Genomic DNA, 17,012 nt, shown 5'->3' on the forward strand with positions numbered 1-17,012 from the left:
AATATATATTATGTTGGTGATAAATGCTATAATGAAAATAAAAGCAAAGAAGGGAAATACATGAGAAGGATCATGGGGGTTGGGGTGGGGGTAACTACAAGTTTAAACGTGGTGTTCAGAGACGTCTCTCTGCAAAGGGCAAAACTTGAGAGAAGCCTGAGTAGCTGATTGAATGGGCTAGGCAGACGTCAGGGAAAGAGCTTTGTGGACAGAAGGGACAGTGAGTTGCAAAGGCCCTGAGGTGAGCAAGCTCAGTGTCCCTGTGAGACAGCAAGAAAGCCAGTGTGGCTGGAGCAGAGGGAGTGAAGGAGGAAGTAGGAGACAGTGAAGGCAGAATGGTTCTGGGTTCTTGGGGAAGGCGGTGGTGGTGAACAGATCGGATAGGCTCTCATAGACAGTTGTGAGAACTTTGACGTTACCTGTGTATCTGGTGGGAGAACACAGAAAGGACAGTGGTTGTTACAGACTGTGGGGCGTGGGCTGATGTAAATACCAGTTAGGAGGTCATTACAGTCACCAGATGTGACAGGGTGTAGTCAGATTAGAGTGGTAGAGGGTGCGCTGATGGCTTGGGCAGGGGTGTGAGAGAAAGAAAGATGCCCAGCAGTGATTCACAGAAATAGCATGAACAACCTGAAGGCTGGGGAAACTACGGGCAGTACAGTGGGGGTGGAAGGAAGGATGAGGAAGAATGGGGTGGACACCATTTTGGAACTGTGTAGACACTTGAGTCTGAGGTGCTTATTTGACATTTAAATGGAGATATTCAGTAGGCAGTTGAATACACTAGGCTGGCATTTGGGGCAGAGGTCTGGACTGTACACATAAATGTGGGTGTAGGGATAAATGGCATTTGCCCTGAGACAAGGCGAGATGTCTAGGAGTTTCAGGAGTACAGAGGTGTGCAAGGCCTGGGGCCTTGTTTCCTCCAGGGCTGAGAGATGCTGGTAATGAGTAGCAGGTCGCAGAGGTGACTGAGAAGCAGAGCAGGTAAGTAGAAACAAGAGGACTGCCCCGGAGGCTGAATGCGTGAGTATTCGAGTGATGAGTGATCAGGTGTCAGCAGTGATACTCAAACTCAGGTGAGAGAAGAGCATTGACTTCAGATATGAGTTTCACATTCACATGGAAAACGGTGAATACTTTTCTAAAATTCCTATCGTTCTTCCAGAGCAGCACTTGAGTTAAAAGTCAGATTACTGGATTTTGATCCCAGCTTGGCATCTGAATCTTGGGCTTGAGTTATTTGATCTGACTTTGAGTTCCCTCTTTGAAAGGCAGATAAATCTGAGTCAAGGGTGTACCACCCTGAGTATGCCCGATCTCGTCTGAAAGGCAGATAAGAATAGCTTCCGTGAATTATCTACCTCAGACAGTTATTGTGAAGATGACATAAGAGTGCATAAACTGAAGCGGGCTATGCAAATATGAAGTGTTATTTTTAAATGATTTTTCATAAGAAACAATGGCAACATTATCTTTTATTAGCAGAAAAGGTGTGATTGATATCTTTTGGGAAGTGGTTATCAGTATGAACATTGTGGAGGATTTATCTCCACCTACATTTCTGGAAGCCATTGCGTTACTTTAGACTCAGCAGCACCTAGTGTGGGGGCATTAGTAGGTGCTCATGAAGTAATGGGGACATTGTCTCGCTGTTGTGCTTTTCAGGCTGTTAATCAAGCTGGAGCAGGACCGTCCAGTGAGCTTGTCCTTTGCCAGACACCAGCATCTGCCCCTGACCCTGTCTCCACTCTGTGTGTCCTGGAGGAGGAGACCCTCACTGCCTATCCCGATTCGCCTTCTGTGTGCCTTGTACTGAACTGGGAAGAGCCGTGCAATAATGGATCTGAAATCCTTGCCTACAACATAGATCTTGGAGATACTAGCGTCACGGTGGGCAATACCACCACCCACGTTATGAAAGACCTCCTTCCGGAAACCACCTACCGGTGAGTGCAGGAAAGTTGAAATACAGCTGCATGGACACATACATCAGGGCGTGGGGCTACAGAACCTTTGGGTCCTAAAGCCCAAATGGGTGGATTCTAGTCATTTTTTTTTTTTTCTAATAGTTTTTTTTTTTTTAATTTTATTTTATTTTTAAACTTTACATAATTGTATTAATTTTGCCAAATATCAAAATGAATCTGCCACAGGTATACATGTGTTCCCCATCCTGAGCCCTCCTCCCTCCTCCCTCCCCATACCATCCCTCTGGGTCATCCCAGTGCACTAGCCCCAAGCATCCAGTCATTTTTAATGCATTTAAGAGTACTAAATGCACATACATCTCAGAAACTTATACTGCTTTTTACTTTATGAGTCAGTTACAAATTGATATAATTCCTAACCCTTGAGGGGACATTTCACCAACCATTTTAAGTCAATTCCTCCTCCTTAGTGTTTTGATAATCTGCTTTTCTTGGTGTTTTTCCTCTGTCTCATCACTCTGCTACACCCTCTGTCTGCACCTCTGAAGCAGGGCTCTGCCATTTTTCTGATCCCCTCAAAGCAGACACTGCTACAGAGGATCTATGATGGATCTTTTATTCAGGATTTCATGAGTAGCCAGAGAAAAGACATTATATCACACTCCACCCAGCAAAACTCAGTTAACACCTGCATTCTTCCTTGCCCCCGGAGTTCCTGTTGAGGAGCCAGCACTTCACCTTCCCCTATACACCTTCTCAACACGGCCTCTCGAGATTTCAAGACATTTAGTTCTGTCTCCAAGGACTTCCCAGGTGGCGCTAGTGGTAAAGAACCTTCCTGCTGATGCCAGAGCAGGAGACATAAGAGATGCAGGGTCAGTCCCTGTGTGGGGAAGACCCCCTGGAGAAGGAAATGGTAACCCACTCCGGTATTCTTGCCTGGGAAATCCAACGGACAGAGGAGCCTGGTGGGCCACTGTCCATGGGGTTGCACAGAGTCATTCACTACTGAAGCGACAGCACGCATGCACCAAGGTGCCGTAGCTAGGAGACAGAAAGTTCAGGATTAGCATTAGAGGAGTGCAGGAACCATTTGGTTATTCCAGTGCCTTTCAGGGTGTCTCCCTTTGTCATGTTCAGTGGCTTATTAAGGAGGTGAAGCGGAGCCTGATTCAGAAGCAGATCCTTAGCTGTGTCTTCAGGCAAATTACTTAAGCTTTTAGTGTTTCAGCATTGTCCACAGCATAAGGAGAACAAGATTACTTACTTCAAAAACATGTTGTAAGGCGTAAGCAAATGAATAGTAAATGCTTGTGTAGAGTCCAGCAATACATAGCAAGTGCACAGTAAACATGCGCTGTAATTTTTATTGTTATCAAGATTTTCACCCAAAAAAACTAGCTCTTCTTGAAGTGGGGCAGGGGAATGCAAGCAGGTAATTTTACTGCTAAAAAAAATCGTTTATTACCACTTGACTTATATTTTTTTTTCTGCAGTGTTTTCTAATGTTCTAGTCTGATAGACTACCTTTTTCATCCCCAGAAGCTGAAGAAAAAAAAAAATCAGTTTATCAGCTGTAAGATACCAAAGGTTCCAACCTGCCTAAGCATCTTATCCCTACTTTCCCTCTCTTCCCAAGTCTTTTGTGGATAATTCATATAAGTGCATTCATTTTCCTTTTCCAAGTGATGACAGCAGTTTGTTTACTCTTTGATTCTCTTCAGAGATCTGTCTTGGGCACAGACCCACTGTGCACTGTGGGTCTATGAAATAGTGATGAACACCATCCTTGCCCTCAGAGCACTCAAGGAATTGGGACACTTACACAGCAACCTAAGATAGAAGTTGCTGTGACCTCACAGGCCGAAAATGACACCCTACAGAGTCCTTTTGGCATTTCAGAAAGGTCAGAATGGTCAGGATGGTTTAAAGTGGGAATCAAGTTAGAAATAACTTGAATAAAAGAGGTATGACTTACATAGCTGAAGAGACAGTCCGCAAGGGCATTTTTCATTTTTAGCATGTTAGCCAGTTTCAGAAAACCACCCTCCACCTTTATATGCTAACCAAATACTGACCGTTGTGTCGGAAGCACTCTAATCAGGTGCTAAGGAAATCAGAGGTGATTAAACCCAGACCTTGACCTCAGGGACATTCCCTAGTGATGATGCTCTATGGAGACTGACCATGAGGTATATCTCTGGGGAAAAATGAGCAAGTGAATGCCATCCCCTAACTGTTTCTCAGAGACCACATGTCCAGAATATTGCCTGACTTGGACCCTCAGGCCAGAAAACCTATGGAGAAGCCACTGGCTCAGGGCTCACTGAAAGATCTCATGTCTGCTGTGAGACCCACAATCCATGTCTATGCCAGAATGGACTCAGATCCTCAGGTCAGTCCTCTGATCATTCAGGTCAGCAATGGCTTTTAGGATAAGGTTCCAGCCCAAGAATTTTGCCTCTTTCTCACATTATGCATACCTTAAAGGTACTGTAAATGATTATAAAACTTTAGAGGTTTTAGGAAGTTGATATTGGAGGAATGCTGGTATTTATTAGTCAACATGTAGTCGAATGACTTCAAGAAAGAAATCTAGAAATCAAAAGTTCAAATGAATAAAACTGATGTAGGGGATCTTTGTTCATTGATGAAATGCCAATTACAGTGGAAATTATCAAGAATGTATTCCATATAAGTGGTTGGTTAAAGACATGTTAAAAAGTCCCTAATTCTTTTCAGTATTAATATACAAGGCTAGTATACTGAGCCGAATGTGGAAAGTCACACTGGGAGGATGTCACCTCTTAACCTTACAGGGCAGCTTGGAAGACACCGTTTCAGACAGATTGCATGAAAAATGTACAGCTTTAGAAAAGACAAATCTTTGGCCTTAAGTCATAGTGTGTGTTCTTGACCAAAAAAAAAAAAAAAGATTTAGTCAAAATATTTGATGGCCAATCAATAAATAAAATGGATGTTTCACATTTAAGATATTAAAATTAATATTCACATTTAAGATCATAGTTTGTCCAACTTAAGGAATTTTGTTTCTATAATACTTTATTGGACCCTCTATAGTAGCACTCCAATCAGCCCGTAGTCTTGTTCTTTTATGGTTCAAAAACACGAGATTGTAGTAATTGTGGTGAAAATACAAAATGAGTATTTCAGGGAACTGAGGGTATAATTTTAGTCCAATCAACTTTTACCTCACCTTTTTTTGTGCCACAAATTGGTCAAAATATAAGTGAACAGATCATGATGTTCTAGATAAAAATGTGAATGCAACAGGCTATGGGGCTTGGATAAAAAAAAGACTTGTTTTTTTAATTTTTTTTTTTAACCTTTAGCAGTTACACATTGTTCTCACATGGAGTTTATTCTTTCTCTGTCTTGCTGGGACCTCTCCAGCCAACCTGCTGACACTAAAATGGACCCATCCTTTCTCTACTGTTGCTTGCCAGACTGTGCGCTGGCTTACTAACATCCTGTATAAAATTTGGTTGGAATTACAATGAGATTTTTTAAAGGCACTACTTTTAAATTTAGAATTGAGTTTGTGTTTTGATTCTAGGAGGGAAAAAGCGTTAGAAAAAAAAGAAAAAAAATAATAGGGATGTAGCTTTCTTTTGCATGCTCCGGCCACTATAGGCTTTGTGAGCTGAGACAAGATCGCCTGGTGTCACCCTTTCACAGAGCCCCGACGTGAATATCTCCAGTGATGAAGCAGTGTTTTCAGGTTCTCCTCACCAAGCAGTTCAACTCTGTTTCTGTACAGTTTGCCATATACTTTGTTAAAACCTGAGCTGAAATCTACTAAAACCAACTCAGTTGATCCTGGGCTTTCTTCTAGAGCAGTGATACTCAAAGTATGGTTCCTGGACCAGCATCATCAGTATTAAGTGTAATTTATTAGGCCCTAGTGGGAACCCCTCGGAGAAGGCAGTGGCACCCCACTCAAGTACTCTTGCCTGGAAAATCCCATGGATGGAGGAGCCTGGTGGGCTGCAGTCCATGGGGTCACTAAGAGTCGGACACGACTGAGCGACTTCACTTTCACTTTTCACTTTCATGCATTGGAGAAGGAAATGGCAATCCACTCCAGTGTTCTTGCCTGGAGAGTCCCAGGAACGGCGGAGCCTGGTGGGCTGCCATCTACGGGGTCGCACAGAGTCGGACATGACTGAAGCGACCTAGCAGCAGCAGCAGCAGAAACCCCTGGAATCAGAAATCTCAGGATAGGGCCCAGCACTCTGTGCTTTAATTAGCCCCAAAGGAGATTTTGTTGCCTGTTAAAAGTTTGAGAGGGCTCAGTGGCTTAGCAGTAAAGAATCTACCTGAAATTCAGGAGATGCAGGTTTGATCCCTTGGTCTGGAAGATCCCCTGGAAAAAGGAATGTCAACCCACTCCAGTATTCTTGCCTGGAGAATCCCATGGACAGAGGTGCCTGGCAGGCTCTAGTCCATGGGATCACAGAGTCAGACATGACTGAAGTGACTTAGCCTGCACACACACAAAAGTTTGAGAACTTTGCCTTAGAGCAGTGATTCTAAGATTCACATGGAGAGGTTTTGCAGAATACAGAAGTCTGAGCCCCACCCTTATGGCCTAGACATCATTAGCTTATTATGTCAGCTGTCTCCTACTTAACCATCTTCACTTCATCCAAATCTGTCTTCACTGGCAGGAGTTTCTATAACCCCTTCCAACCTCTCTGGGTGATTTCTGTTTCCTAATGGCCTCTTCAATGAGCAGTGCGCTCACCTCCAGGAATAGTGTGGCTGGCTCAGAGCAGAACACGGTTGTCACCTTCTTTGTTCTCCATAGTAAGCAGTTGGTAAGGTTGCCTAAGATCACTTTTTTCGGAAACCTCATTATATGTCTGACTCATGTTGAACTGGCAAATGGCTAAAACTTAAAGTATATTTGTTTGCTCTGCTCTTTTTGCTAGGTAAAATGGGGGTGAAAATAACATTTTCGGAGTCCTTATATGTCAAGCACTACATTAGCCTGTCAAGAAGTGAATCCTGAGTCATTTCATTCTAACAAGATGAAGTAAGCTTTATAAGGAGACAAGTTCAGAGTAGTTCAAAAGTAGTGCACTGGAGTCAGGCAGCCTTGACATCAGTCCTGCGTCTCTCTCTTTTGTTGCCTCTGTGACCTCTGGCACAGAGGTCTTTGTATCTCTTCAAGCTCTTTGTATCTCTTCAAGCTCTTTGTATCTCTTCAAGCTCTTTGTATCTCAATGTTCTGATCTATAAAATGGGGATGATTACTTTAACTACCTGATAGGGTTATTGTTTAGACTTCAGGTACCTTGTGAAGGACCTGACACATAAGCTCTCAATAAATTTTCTGTTGCTAATGTTTGGAAGGGAACAAATGAGCTGGCAGGTGGGTTATGACCTGATTACAGGTAGAAATGGTGTGGAAATCTGGCATTGTCCTTCAAGCCATGGGAGACATTTAAGATTTCTTTCCTACAAAGGCAGGACATGAAAAAAACAACTCTAAGTGCCTGGTATCCAAGGCGCTATCAGAAGGAGAATAGGTTGAAGGGAGGAATGACTGAGCCAGCAGAGGTTACCCTTCCCGGGAACCTTCTCCAAATAACTTTACTCTGAACCCATCTTTTTCCTAAAGAGGTTTCCTGTATTTAAGCTACTATTTAATATTTCCTCAGAGGTCTACTCTCTAATATTTTTCTCTTCTTAGTTAGATTATTAGGTAGTAGACTGGTGGGGCGGGGTAGCATACAAAGCCTATCTTTTGCTTCTTAGGCCTCTCTTACCCATAACTCTTCAATGGAGGAAGAGGGGTGCCGTCTTCACTGTCCCCCCTCCCTACTCTCAACACGTCCTGAGAACTAGGATGGCTGCCTGAGAAGTCACCTTCTCCAGTTTTCAAAGTCATTCTTCTTTTGACATAATGTAATGCCACTTGAGAGAGAAAGAGTGTGTGTGTATAAAATGCATCATATTACGCTGTGATCTTCTGAAGCAGTAATGTATTTGAGATCTAAAAGTAGCAGATATTTTAATAATGAAAGTCCAGTCAAAATTTATAAAGAATATACTTCTTAATTTGATTTATTGAATCAGTATTATCAGTATACTGATGGATATTGCAAACTCCCAGACACTTGAAGAGATTTTTCACATCAATTCAGATGGCCGAGTTAAATGACTTTCCTGCATTGGAAAGAAAACTTCCATTTCCCTTGTACTTAACTTTGCAGAGCTTAAGATTTTAGAAACTGACATACATTGCATGTTTGGGGCGGGGGGAAGCTATAGATCCTATCTAAATGTCAAGATTAACATTTAATTCAGTGAGAAAGAGAGAACATGTCAAGTTTAGGTTTGGGATAGACTAATTAATTTAATAGAACTTGAAAATCAGTTTTTTCTGAGGTTAATTCTTAGAATTGTTCCTCAAGATAGTATTTGGTTCCATCTGTCCTAGGTGAGTTGTCACTGGAATTAGGAAATTATTTTCATACACTGCATTTTCATCACAAAACACCAGAAATATTAGCTTCCTTAGTCCTTGTTCAGTTTTCTCAGCCTTCTAGAGTCAGAGTTTTTAATATTTTTACCAATTGCAAGAAGACATGGCTTCATTTGATCAAGTCCTCAGTTCTGTTTCAGTTTTGAGTGTCACTTTAATTAATATTAGGTCAGTGCATCAGCCACAGGGGAAAATGTTTTGCATGCATTTTTACTGAAACAGATTTTCTTGCTTGAATAAATTGAAGCAAATATTTTAAAATCCAGGTAGTTCGGTGGTGCTGCATGTATGTATATTAGTTGCTCAGTTGTGTCTGACTCTCTGTGACCCCATGGATTGTAGCCCACCAGGCTTCTTTGTCCATGGGATTTCCCAGGCAAGAATACTGCAGTGGGTTGCCGTTCCCTTCTCCAGTGGTTCTTCCTGACCCAGGGATCAAACCCAAGTTTCCCGCATTGTAAGCAGATACTTTACCACCTGAGCCACCTCGGAGCACTAATGGTGAAGAACGCACTGCCAGTGCAGGAGGCATAAGAAACATGGGTTTGATCCCTGGGTCAGGAAGATCTCCTGGGGGAGGTCATGGCAACCTACTCCAGTATTCTTGCCTGGAGAATCCCATGGACAGAGGAGCCTGCAGTCCATAGGGTCGCAAAGAGTCTGACACGACTGGAGCAACTTAGCACACACACACAGTTCATTCCAAGGCCAAAAGTTTTAATAATGTGAAAGGAAATTTGACTGTTCTAAATGTCTATTTCATTGGCAAAAGGCAGTTGTTGTTGAATTGAAAGTGTGGTTCGAATTAAAATTATCTTTTGGTTGGAAGAAGCTGTGTTTGGTTCAGGATATACCTGGAGGGAACGGTGTGTTAATACATGAAGACTTTGAGTCTAGAAAGACCAGCTTCACACCCAGATCTGACCTGTATCTGCTGTGAGGATTAGTGCAAATGACTGAACCTAGCTGGCTGCAGTTTCTGCAGTTGTGAAATAGACAAAGGGTCAGGGTAGAAATTAGTGATAGTATTGCACATATCAAATCTAGACTTCAGCACCTACTAGCTACTGTATCATTTAAGTTATTTAACTGAAGTTTCCTCATCTCTAAAAGCAAGAGAAACAGCCATCTCACCACATCTGTGGTCTGGAAGGCCAACTGAACTGTGCCATTTTATACATGGGACTTGAGCATCATGGATTTTAGTAACCCTGGGGGTCCTGAGACCAGCCCTCCACGGGTACCAAGGGACAACTGACTCCATAGCACAGACCCTTGAACAGAGCAAGTCCTCAGGCTTGTTGTTGCAGAGGTTTTTGTTAACATTTCACCCATTCCCAGGCTGCTACCTCACCTTCTGAGGACGGTTTAAAAAGAAGGCAGTCCTTTTAGCTGTTGTTGGGTCCTTGACAATAATTTAGAGAAAGGAGAAACAGATGGTATCAGCACATTCCTCAAGTGCAGTGGTGGTAGTAATACAACTAAAATGCAGACATGGCTTTCACATGCCCAGTGCAGTGCCTCTCGTGTGGACGCCCCGCACTTTTTCTTCATTGTTGGGGAGGAATACGGTCTGAAAGGAAGTCATAAAAATAATAACTCCATAAATTAGCACTTTAAAGTTTACCAGAGAGCTTTTGGCCACCTGGATTCCTTTTTTGTTTGAATGGCGAAGTATAAAAAGTTAAAAAATAGAAAAATGCTTTCCACATTGCTTATCTTAAATAAGTAATCCTCTTTGTAAATGCAGCAAATATATTATCACTCCCATTTTATAGAGAAGGAAACTGTTACTTTACAGGTGTTAGATAATTTCCCTGCAGTCACCAAAGTGATTAACAGAGTAGCCAGAGAGGCTTCACTGCTCAAGAGAGTTAAAATGCTATCATAACATTCTTATTCTTGGGGTGGGTGGGTGGGAATATTTATGGCTAATATTCAATACGTTTACCAAATACATCTGAGTTAAAAGTTCTGAGAGCCAGAGAGCTACAGATATAAGAAGCCCACTACCTACCAAAATACTGTGGGGGCCTTGCAAAGAAAATGAATTTACAAAAGAAATTAAATATTAAACCTACATTTCTTTCTATGTCTTGATACTTGTGTGTTATAAACTATTTTTTAATTCTTTTACATGATTGAAATCTCCTCTCAGTTTTTGTCTTGGGCAGAACAGCAATCTTAAGCACCCCATTATACCTCACTTTCTTTTACTTACTGATGTAGCTAAGGGCTGTTGTGGCTGCATGGAGCAAAGCAGTAGGATCACCTTGAATACAAGGTGCGCTTGGCTCTGGAGGACTACAGGCAAGCAGATGGAAGGAAGCATCTTGGTCTCTGGGCTCTAGGAATACCTTTGCACAGAATAAAGGGAAGGAATAGCACACTGGACAGTAGAAAGACATTCATACAAACCATGTAGGTGAGGAGATTTGTTTACCATTGGAAAAAGACTGAAACTTAAAGATCTAGCTTAATTCCCTTTTCCTCAATAGGGAAAAAAGGAATAATTTCTACCACCATGATGACTATCTTTTTAGAAAGACTTTTCCTCTCTAGTTGCAGAAAAATTTCTTTCTTTTCAAATAATAGGGAAAAAACTCTTACGTTAATACCATACAGCTATTTTACAAGACTCATGTTGGGAAGCAAAGAAGAGTTTATTGTAGTCTTTCAATACTGTGTTGCAATATGCCAGCAAATTTGGAAAACTCAGCAGTGGCCACAGGACTGGAAAAGATCACTTTTCATTCCAATCCCAAAGAAAGGCAATGCCAAAGAATGTTCAAACTACAGCACAATTGCACTCTCTCACACACTAGCAAAGTAATGCTCAAAATTCTCCAAGCAAGGCTTCAACAGTATGTGACCAAGAACTTCCATATGTTCAGGCTGGATTTAGAAAAGGCAGAAGAACCAGAGATCAAATTCCCAACATCTGTTGGATCATAGATAAAGCAAGAGAATTCTAGCAAAACATCTACTTTTGCTTTATTATCTACACCAAAGCCTTTGACTGGGTGGATCACAACAAACTATGGAAAATTCTTAAAGATGTGGGAAGACTAGACCACTTTACCTGCCTCCTGAGAAATCTGTATACAGGTCAAGAAGCAACAGTTAGAACCAGACATGGAACAACAGACTGGCTCCAAATTGGGAAAGGAGTACATCAAGGCAGTATCTTTCACCCTGCTTATTTAACTTTTACACAGAGTACACTTGCAAAATGCTGGGCTGGATGAAGCACAAGCTAGAATCAAGATTGCAGGGAGAAATATCAATAACCTCAGATATACAGATGACACCACCTGTATGGCAGAAAATAAAGAGGAACTAAAGAGCCTCTTGATGAAAGTGAAAGAGGAGAGTGAAAAAGTTGGCTTAAAACTCAGCACTTCAGAAAACTAAGATCATGGCATCTGGTCCTATTACTTCATGGCAAATAGATGGGGAAACAATGGAAACAGAGATAGACTTTATTTTCTTGGGCTGCAAAATCACTGCAGATGGTGACTACAGCCATGAAATTAAAAGACTCTTGCTCCTTGGAAGAAAAGCTATGATCAACCTAGGCAACATATTAATATGGTTTTTCAGTAGTCATGTATGGATGTGAGAATTGGACTATAAAGAAAGCTGAGTGCCAAAGAATTGATGCTTTTGAACTGTGGTGTTGGAAAAGACTCTTGAGAGTACCTTGGACTGCAGGGAGATCAAACCAGTCCATCCTAAAGGAAATCAGTCCTGAATATTCATTGGAAGGACTGATGTTGAAGCTGAAACTCCAATTCTTTGGCCACTTGATGCAAAGAACTGACTCATTGGAAAAGACCCTGATGCTGGGAACATTGAAGGCAGGAGAAGGGGACGACAGAGGATGAGATGGTTGGATGGCATCACTGACTCAATGGACATGAGTTTGAGCAAGCTCCAGGGTTTGGTGATGAACAGGGAACCCTGGTGTGCTGTAGTCTATAGGGTCTCAAAGAGTAGGACCCAACTGAGTAATTGAACTGAATGTTATGTCGAGAGACTCACATTGCATTACCTAAGAGAGACCTGATGAAGCCCTAGATTAATAGAATCTGAGGAGGCTCTTTGTGATAGAATTTTAGCTATACTTTATCAGAGATAAGTGTTGGCTACATTCCAAACTGATACAGATATTCATTCAGTTTTGGGTGATTATGAACAGATCTGGTATAAACATTTATGTGCAGGTTTTTATGTGAACATAAATGTTTTAATTTCTCTAGAGTACAGCCCAAGAAGTGTGATTGCTGGATTATATGATAAATGTATGCTAAAGTTTATAAGAAACTTTCTAAGCAAACTGTTTTCCAGTGTTACTGTATACCATTTTGCATTCTCAGCAGCAAAATATGGGAGTTTCAGCTGTTACTTATACTTGCGAGAATGGTATTAAGCATTTTTAAATTTTATCCACGTTATTAGGGAAAGATAGTAGCATCTCATTGTTGTCTAATTTGCATTTTCCTAATGGCTAATGGTGTTAAACGTATTTTTGTGTGCCTATTTGCCACATGTATGTCCTCTTCAGTGGAGTGTTTGTTCCAGTCTCTTGTCCATTTTTTAGTTTTGTTGCCAAGTTTTGAAAGGTCTTCGATGCATTCTGGATGCATGCTTTTCACATCAAATCTAAAAATTCTTTAATTCTAGGTAGCACATATTTCCTCCTGTTTTCTTCTTAAGTGTTTTATATTTTGCATTCTATTGTTAGGATCTATGATCCATTCTGAGTTAACTTTTGAATGAAATTTACATTGAGATTTAGTTTTGGTTTTGATATCCAGTTGTTCCAATATCGGTTGTTAAGACAGTTCTTTCTTCACTGAATTAATTTTGCAAATTTGTTGGAAATCAATTGGCCATATTTGTGCTGGTCTGTTTCTGTTGGTTTGTGTCTGTCTGATATCACACTATCTTGATCCTTTATAGTAAACTTTATAGTAAGTCCTAAATCAGATAGTATGATTCTTCCAACTTTATTATTTTTCAGATTTGTGTTAGCAATATTTTTCAGTTCCTTTGCCTTGCCATGTAATTTTAGAATCAACTTATCTGTATCAACTAAGGAGAATCCTGCTGGAATTTTATTACAGTTACATTGTATCTATAGATCAGTTTTGGGAAAATTGACCATTTTTCTATGTAGTTTTCCAATTCATGACCACAGTATGCCTCTATTTAGGTGGTCTTAAGTAGTCCCAGCTGTGTCTTGACGTTTATTTATCATCTCTATCTTTTCGCCCACCCCACCCCCACCAACTGGATCTTGTGCCTAATGTTAAATAGGAGTGGTGAAAGCAGACATCTTTGCTTTGTTCTGATCTTCCAGTTAGTCTTTGACCATTAAGTGTAATGTTGGCTGTAGGTATTTCTGTAAGTTCCCCTTTCAGGTTGAGAAAGTTTCCTTCTATACCTAGTTTGCTGAGAATTTTTATTATAAATATATGTTGGATTTCATTAAATGCTTTTTCTGTATCAGTGGATGTGATCATGTGGTTTTTCTTCTTTAGGCTGTTAATTGATGGAATAGGCTAAGGGCTGAGGAATAAGACAATGTAGAAAAGAAAAGAAAAAAAAAAAAGGAATTCCCTGGATTTTAGGCTATATTGAGTCCAAGCCAGGAGATGATGGAGGGGGGAAAATGGTAAATTCACTGCTGGTTTGGTGATAGCTTGACTTCTTCCCCAAATCCTTAGCTGCTATTTCCTTTTTGCTCTTCTTAGATGGCTGCTTTATTTATTTTGTCCAGGTTTAATAGCTCCGTTCAGTGGGAGAGAAAGGGTGGTGTGTGCTTACTCCATCTCACCTGGAACCAATCTATTTTTTTTCTTCTTAACAATTTGCAGGCATTATTAAATTGACTTGCTGAATTTATGTAATTTTAAATTTGAAGAATTAAGGTTCATTTGCAGTCATATGATGGATTTAGGTATTGTAATATGTAATGATATTTTCTATTTAAACATAAGCAGTAATTGCTGTGAGACAGATGTACATAAAACTAAATTATAAGAATATTTTAAACTGATCTGTTTCCTGAAAATTTCTCTTTGACTGTATTTTTTACTATCATGGGTTTTGAAACACTGTTTCAAACTCACATCAGGTTTAAATGTTGAAACTTTTAGATCTAGGGATACCACACTGCCGGTTCAGCTGAATAAAATGCGTGTGTACCTAGCAAGGGCTCTGGGTGGAAGTTTCCACTGGAGGCCTAGTAATGAGGCATGAAGAGATAGAGGAGAGGCAGATCTGAGAAAGGTCTTATGTGGATGACGCTGTGGAGAGGCTGAGGTTATTGAGAGGACTGTCCATTTACGGGAGAGGAAGAGCAGAGAGATTGGGTTGGGGGCTTGTTTGAGACCTTTACTCTGAGAAGTAGAGGAGGAAGGCCTCTGCAGGCATCTGTAGGCTCCCCAGTGCCAGGAGGAGACAAGCTTCAGTAACGTGTACTTACTGCAGCAAGGGGTGTAGAGGATGAAGAAAGATGGGGCAGTGCCATCAATGTGTTGTCTGATGACCTTGGAGAAATTTTTCAGTTAATCAGTAAGCAAGTAGAAGAATAAGAAAAATGGGAATGATGATGGGATATTGTATTATATATGCATGCATGCTCAGTCATGTCCAACTCTTTGCAACCCTGTGAACTGTAGTCCACCAGGCTCTTCTGTCCATGGGATTCTCCAGAGAAGAATACTAGTATGGGTTGCCATGGCCTCCTCCAGGGGATCTTCCCAACCCAGGGATCAAACCCACATCTCCTGCATCTTCTTGCATTGACAGGCAGATTCTTTACCACTGAACCACCTGGGGAGACACACTTTGTTTGACTTTCAGTTCCTTGACCATGAGAGCAGTGTTAATGTGTCTTTATTACCCATAACACTGCACACAGTAAGCATCCGGTTAGATTTCTACACTTCTGAATGACACTCTGTTACCAGCAGTGTCTGCACACTTGATGTTGGTTAGAGACTAGCAGAGATTGTTGGGTGAGGCTGGAGACAGAGGAGGAAAAATGCACTATCAAAGAGCTGTTGTCCTTTTTGTCAAAATCTGAAGAAGATTCTCTTGTTCTCCTCTTTCACTTATAATTTCATTTATTGTTTATAGCTTGTTTACTTCCAAAACTGATGAGGCAGCTAAAGGGTGGCCAGAATAAAATATGAAAGTCTTTAGTATACGTTCCCTTGAACAAGGGTCTTTTTTTTTTTTAATTAAAGAACTATCTTGAAAATGTGCTGTTTTGGGCTGTTGGTTTAGGAATGGAAAAGATAATGTGTCTTCCAAGCTGCCCATTACTGTTTGTGTTGATTATTTTAACTGGTTTTCCTTTATTCCATGATACTACTTTATAGGAGCAAGTAAGAAATATGACATACAATGTTGATTTCAAATGAGGAATCACTGGTTCTTAAGCCTGTGTTTGTGATTTGTTTTCTTTTTTCAGGATCAGAATTCAGGCCATAAATGAAATTGGAGCTGGACCATTTAGTCAGTTCATTAAAGCAAAAACTCGGCCGTTACCACCCTTGCCTCCTAGGCTTGAATGTGCTGCTGCGGGGCCTCAGAGCCTGAAGCTGAAATGGGGAGACAGTAACGCCAAGATGCACGCTGCTGATGACATGGTGTACACGCTGCAGCTGGAGGACAGAAACAAGAGGTGAGGGGCCTAGGGGTTCATCCGAAATCTCCATGACTTTGGCTTATGGGATGAAGTCTTCCCAGTTCTTCTGGCCTCCGAAACACTCCTCATCCTTATTGAAAGGATTCCTGGTATTTGGGTCCTGCACTTGAGTATTAAGTTTGAGTATAAAAGTTGTATCCTCCTTTTGGAATTTTCTAAATTAAGAATCTAATGATCCTGATTTCCCTATAGATGATAAACAAATGTTTGTTTGTTTGTTTTTTCCTTTCATAAAGCCAGAAAAATGGAGATAAATTCTCTGAAAGGAAAATGGTCAAATTCAAGTCCCTGCTGTGTAATAGTGTTAGATTAGTCATGAGTGCAGAGGGAAATAAGACTCAGGAAGGGATGTTAACCTCTTTTAAATATTCAGTAACCATCAGGACAAACATGTTTACCAGTCTGAAATAGCTGTGGTGATGTACAGATGGGGACTGTGCTCTGTAACTATGGGCAGTGCAACATAATATCAAATTAACTAGAGCAAATAGGAGATTCTTTATAAGATTCCATACTCAGGAAACACTCTTGGTGACAGAAATCAAATCCAGCCTTTCACATAGTATTTATTTAACCTAACTTCATTTCCTCTGAGAATGGCCGATCAGAAGATGGGCAGCTGACCTGTATTTAGGAATAATTCAGTTGTGGAGCAAAAGTTAATGACAGAAAGTTCTGGTACCAAAAGTTCAAACAAGAGTCTCAGCTTGAAGGAGGTGGGAAATCACCATAAAACCAAGACAGCCTTTTGGGGTAGACATGCTGCCCCTTCCTGCACACACCTGCCGAAGCAAAAATCAGGGTATGTGGAAGTGTTTCTGTCATTTCCCCTTAGTGCATC

General features: G+C 40.9%; 1 protein-coding gene and 1 long non-coding RNA gene across 41 annotated transcripts in view; one reads left to right on the top strand and one right to left on the bottom strand.

The window, feature by feature from the left end:
* FNDC3B (fibronectin type III domain containing 3B) overlaps positions 1-17,012 on the top strand; it is a 361,710-nt gene that overhangs the window by 314,913 nt on the left and 29,785 nt on the right. For all 40 annotated transcript variants that reach the window (XM_086394520.1, XM_086394600.1, XM_086394566.1 and 37 more), the window contains 2 exons: positions 1,672-1,952; positions 15,935-16,147. In XM_086394520.1, the coding sequence (XP_086250646.1) occupies positions 1,672-1,952; positions 15,935-16,147 (494 nt within the window). The remainder of the gene's footprint in view (positions 1-1,671; positions 1,953-15,934; positions 16,148-17,012) is intronic.
* The window catches only part of LOC147379540 (uncharacterized), a 133,412-nt gene that overhangs the window by 9,813 nt on the left and 106,587 nt on the right, over positions 1-17,012 (bottom strand). The gene's annotated exons all lie outside the window — the stretch shown is intronic.

This window comes from Bos grunniens, chromosome 1, assembly GCF_055505025.1.
Source record: "Bos grunniens cultivar Pamir isolate PY7600 chromosome 1, Bosgru_T2T1.0, whole genome shotgun sequence".
NCBI lineage: Eukaryota > Metazoa > Chordata > Mammalia > Artiodactyla > Bovidae > Bos > Bos grunniens.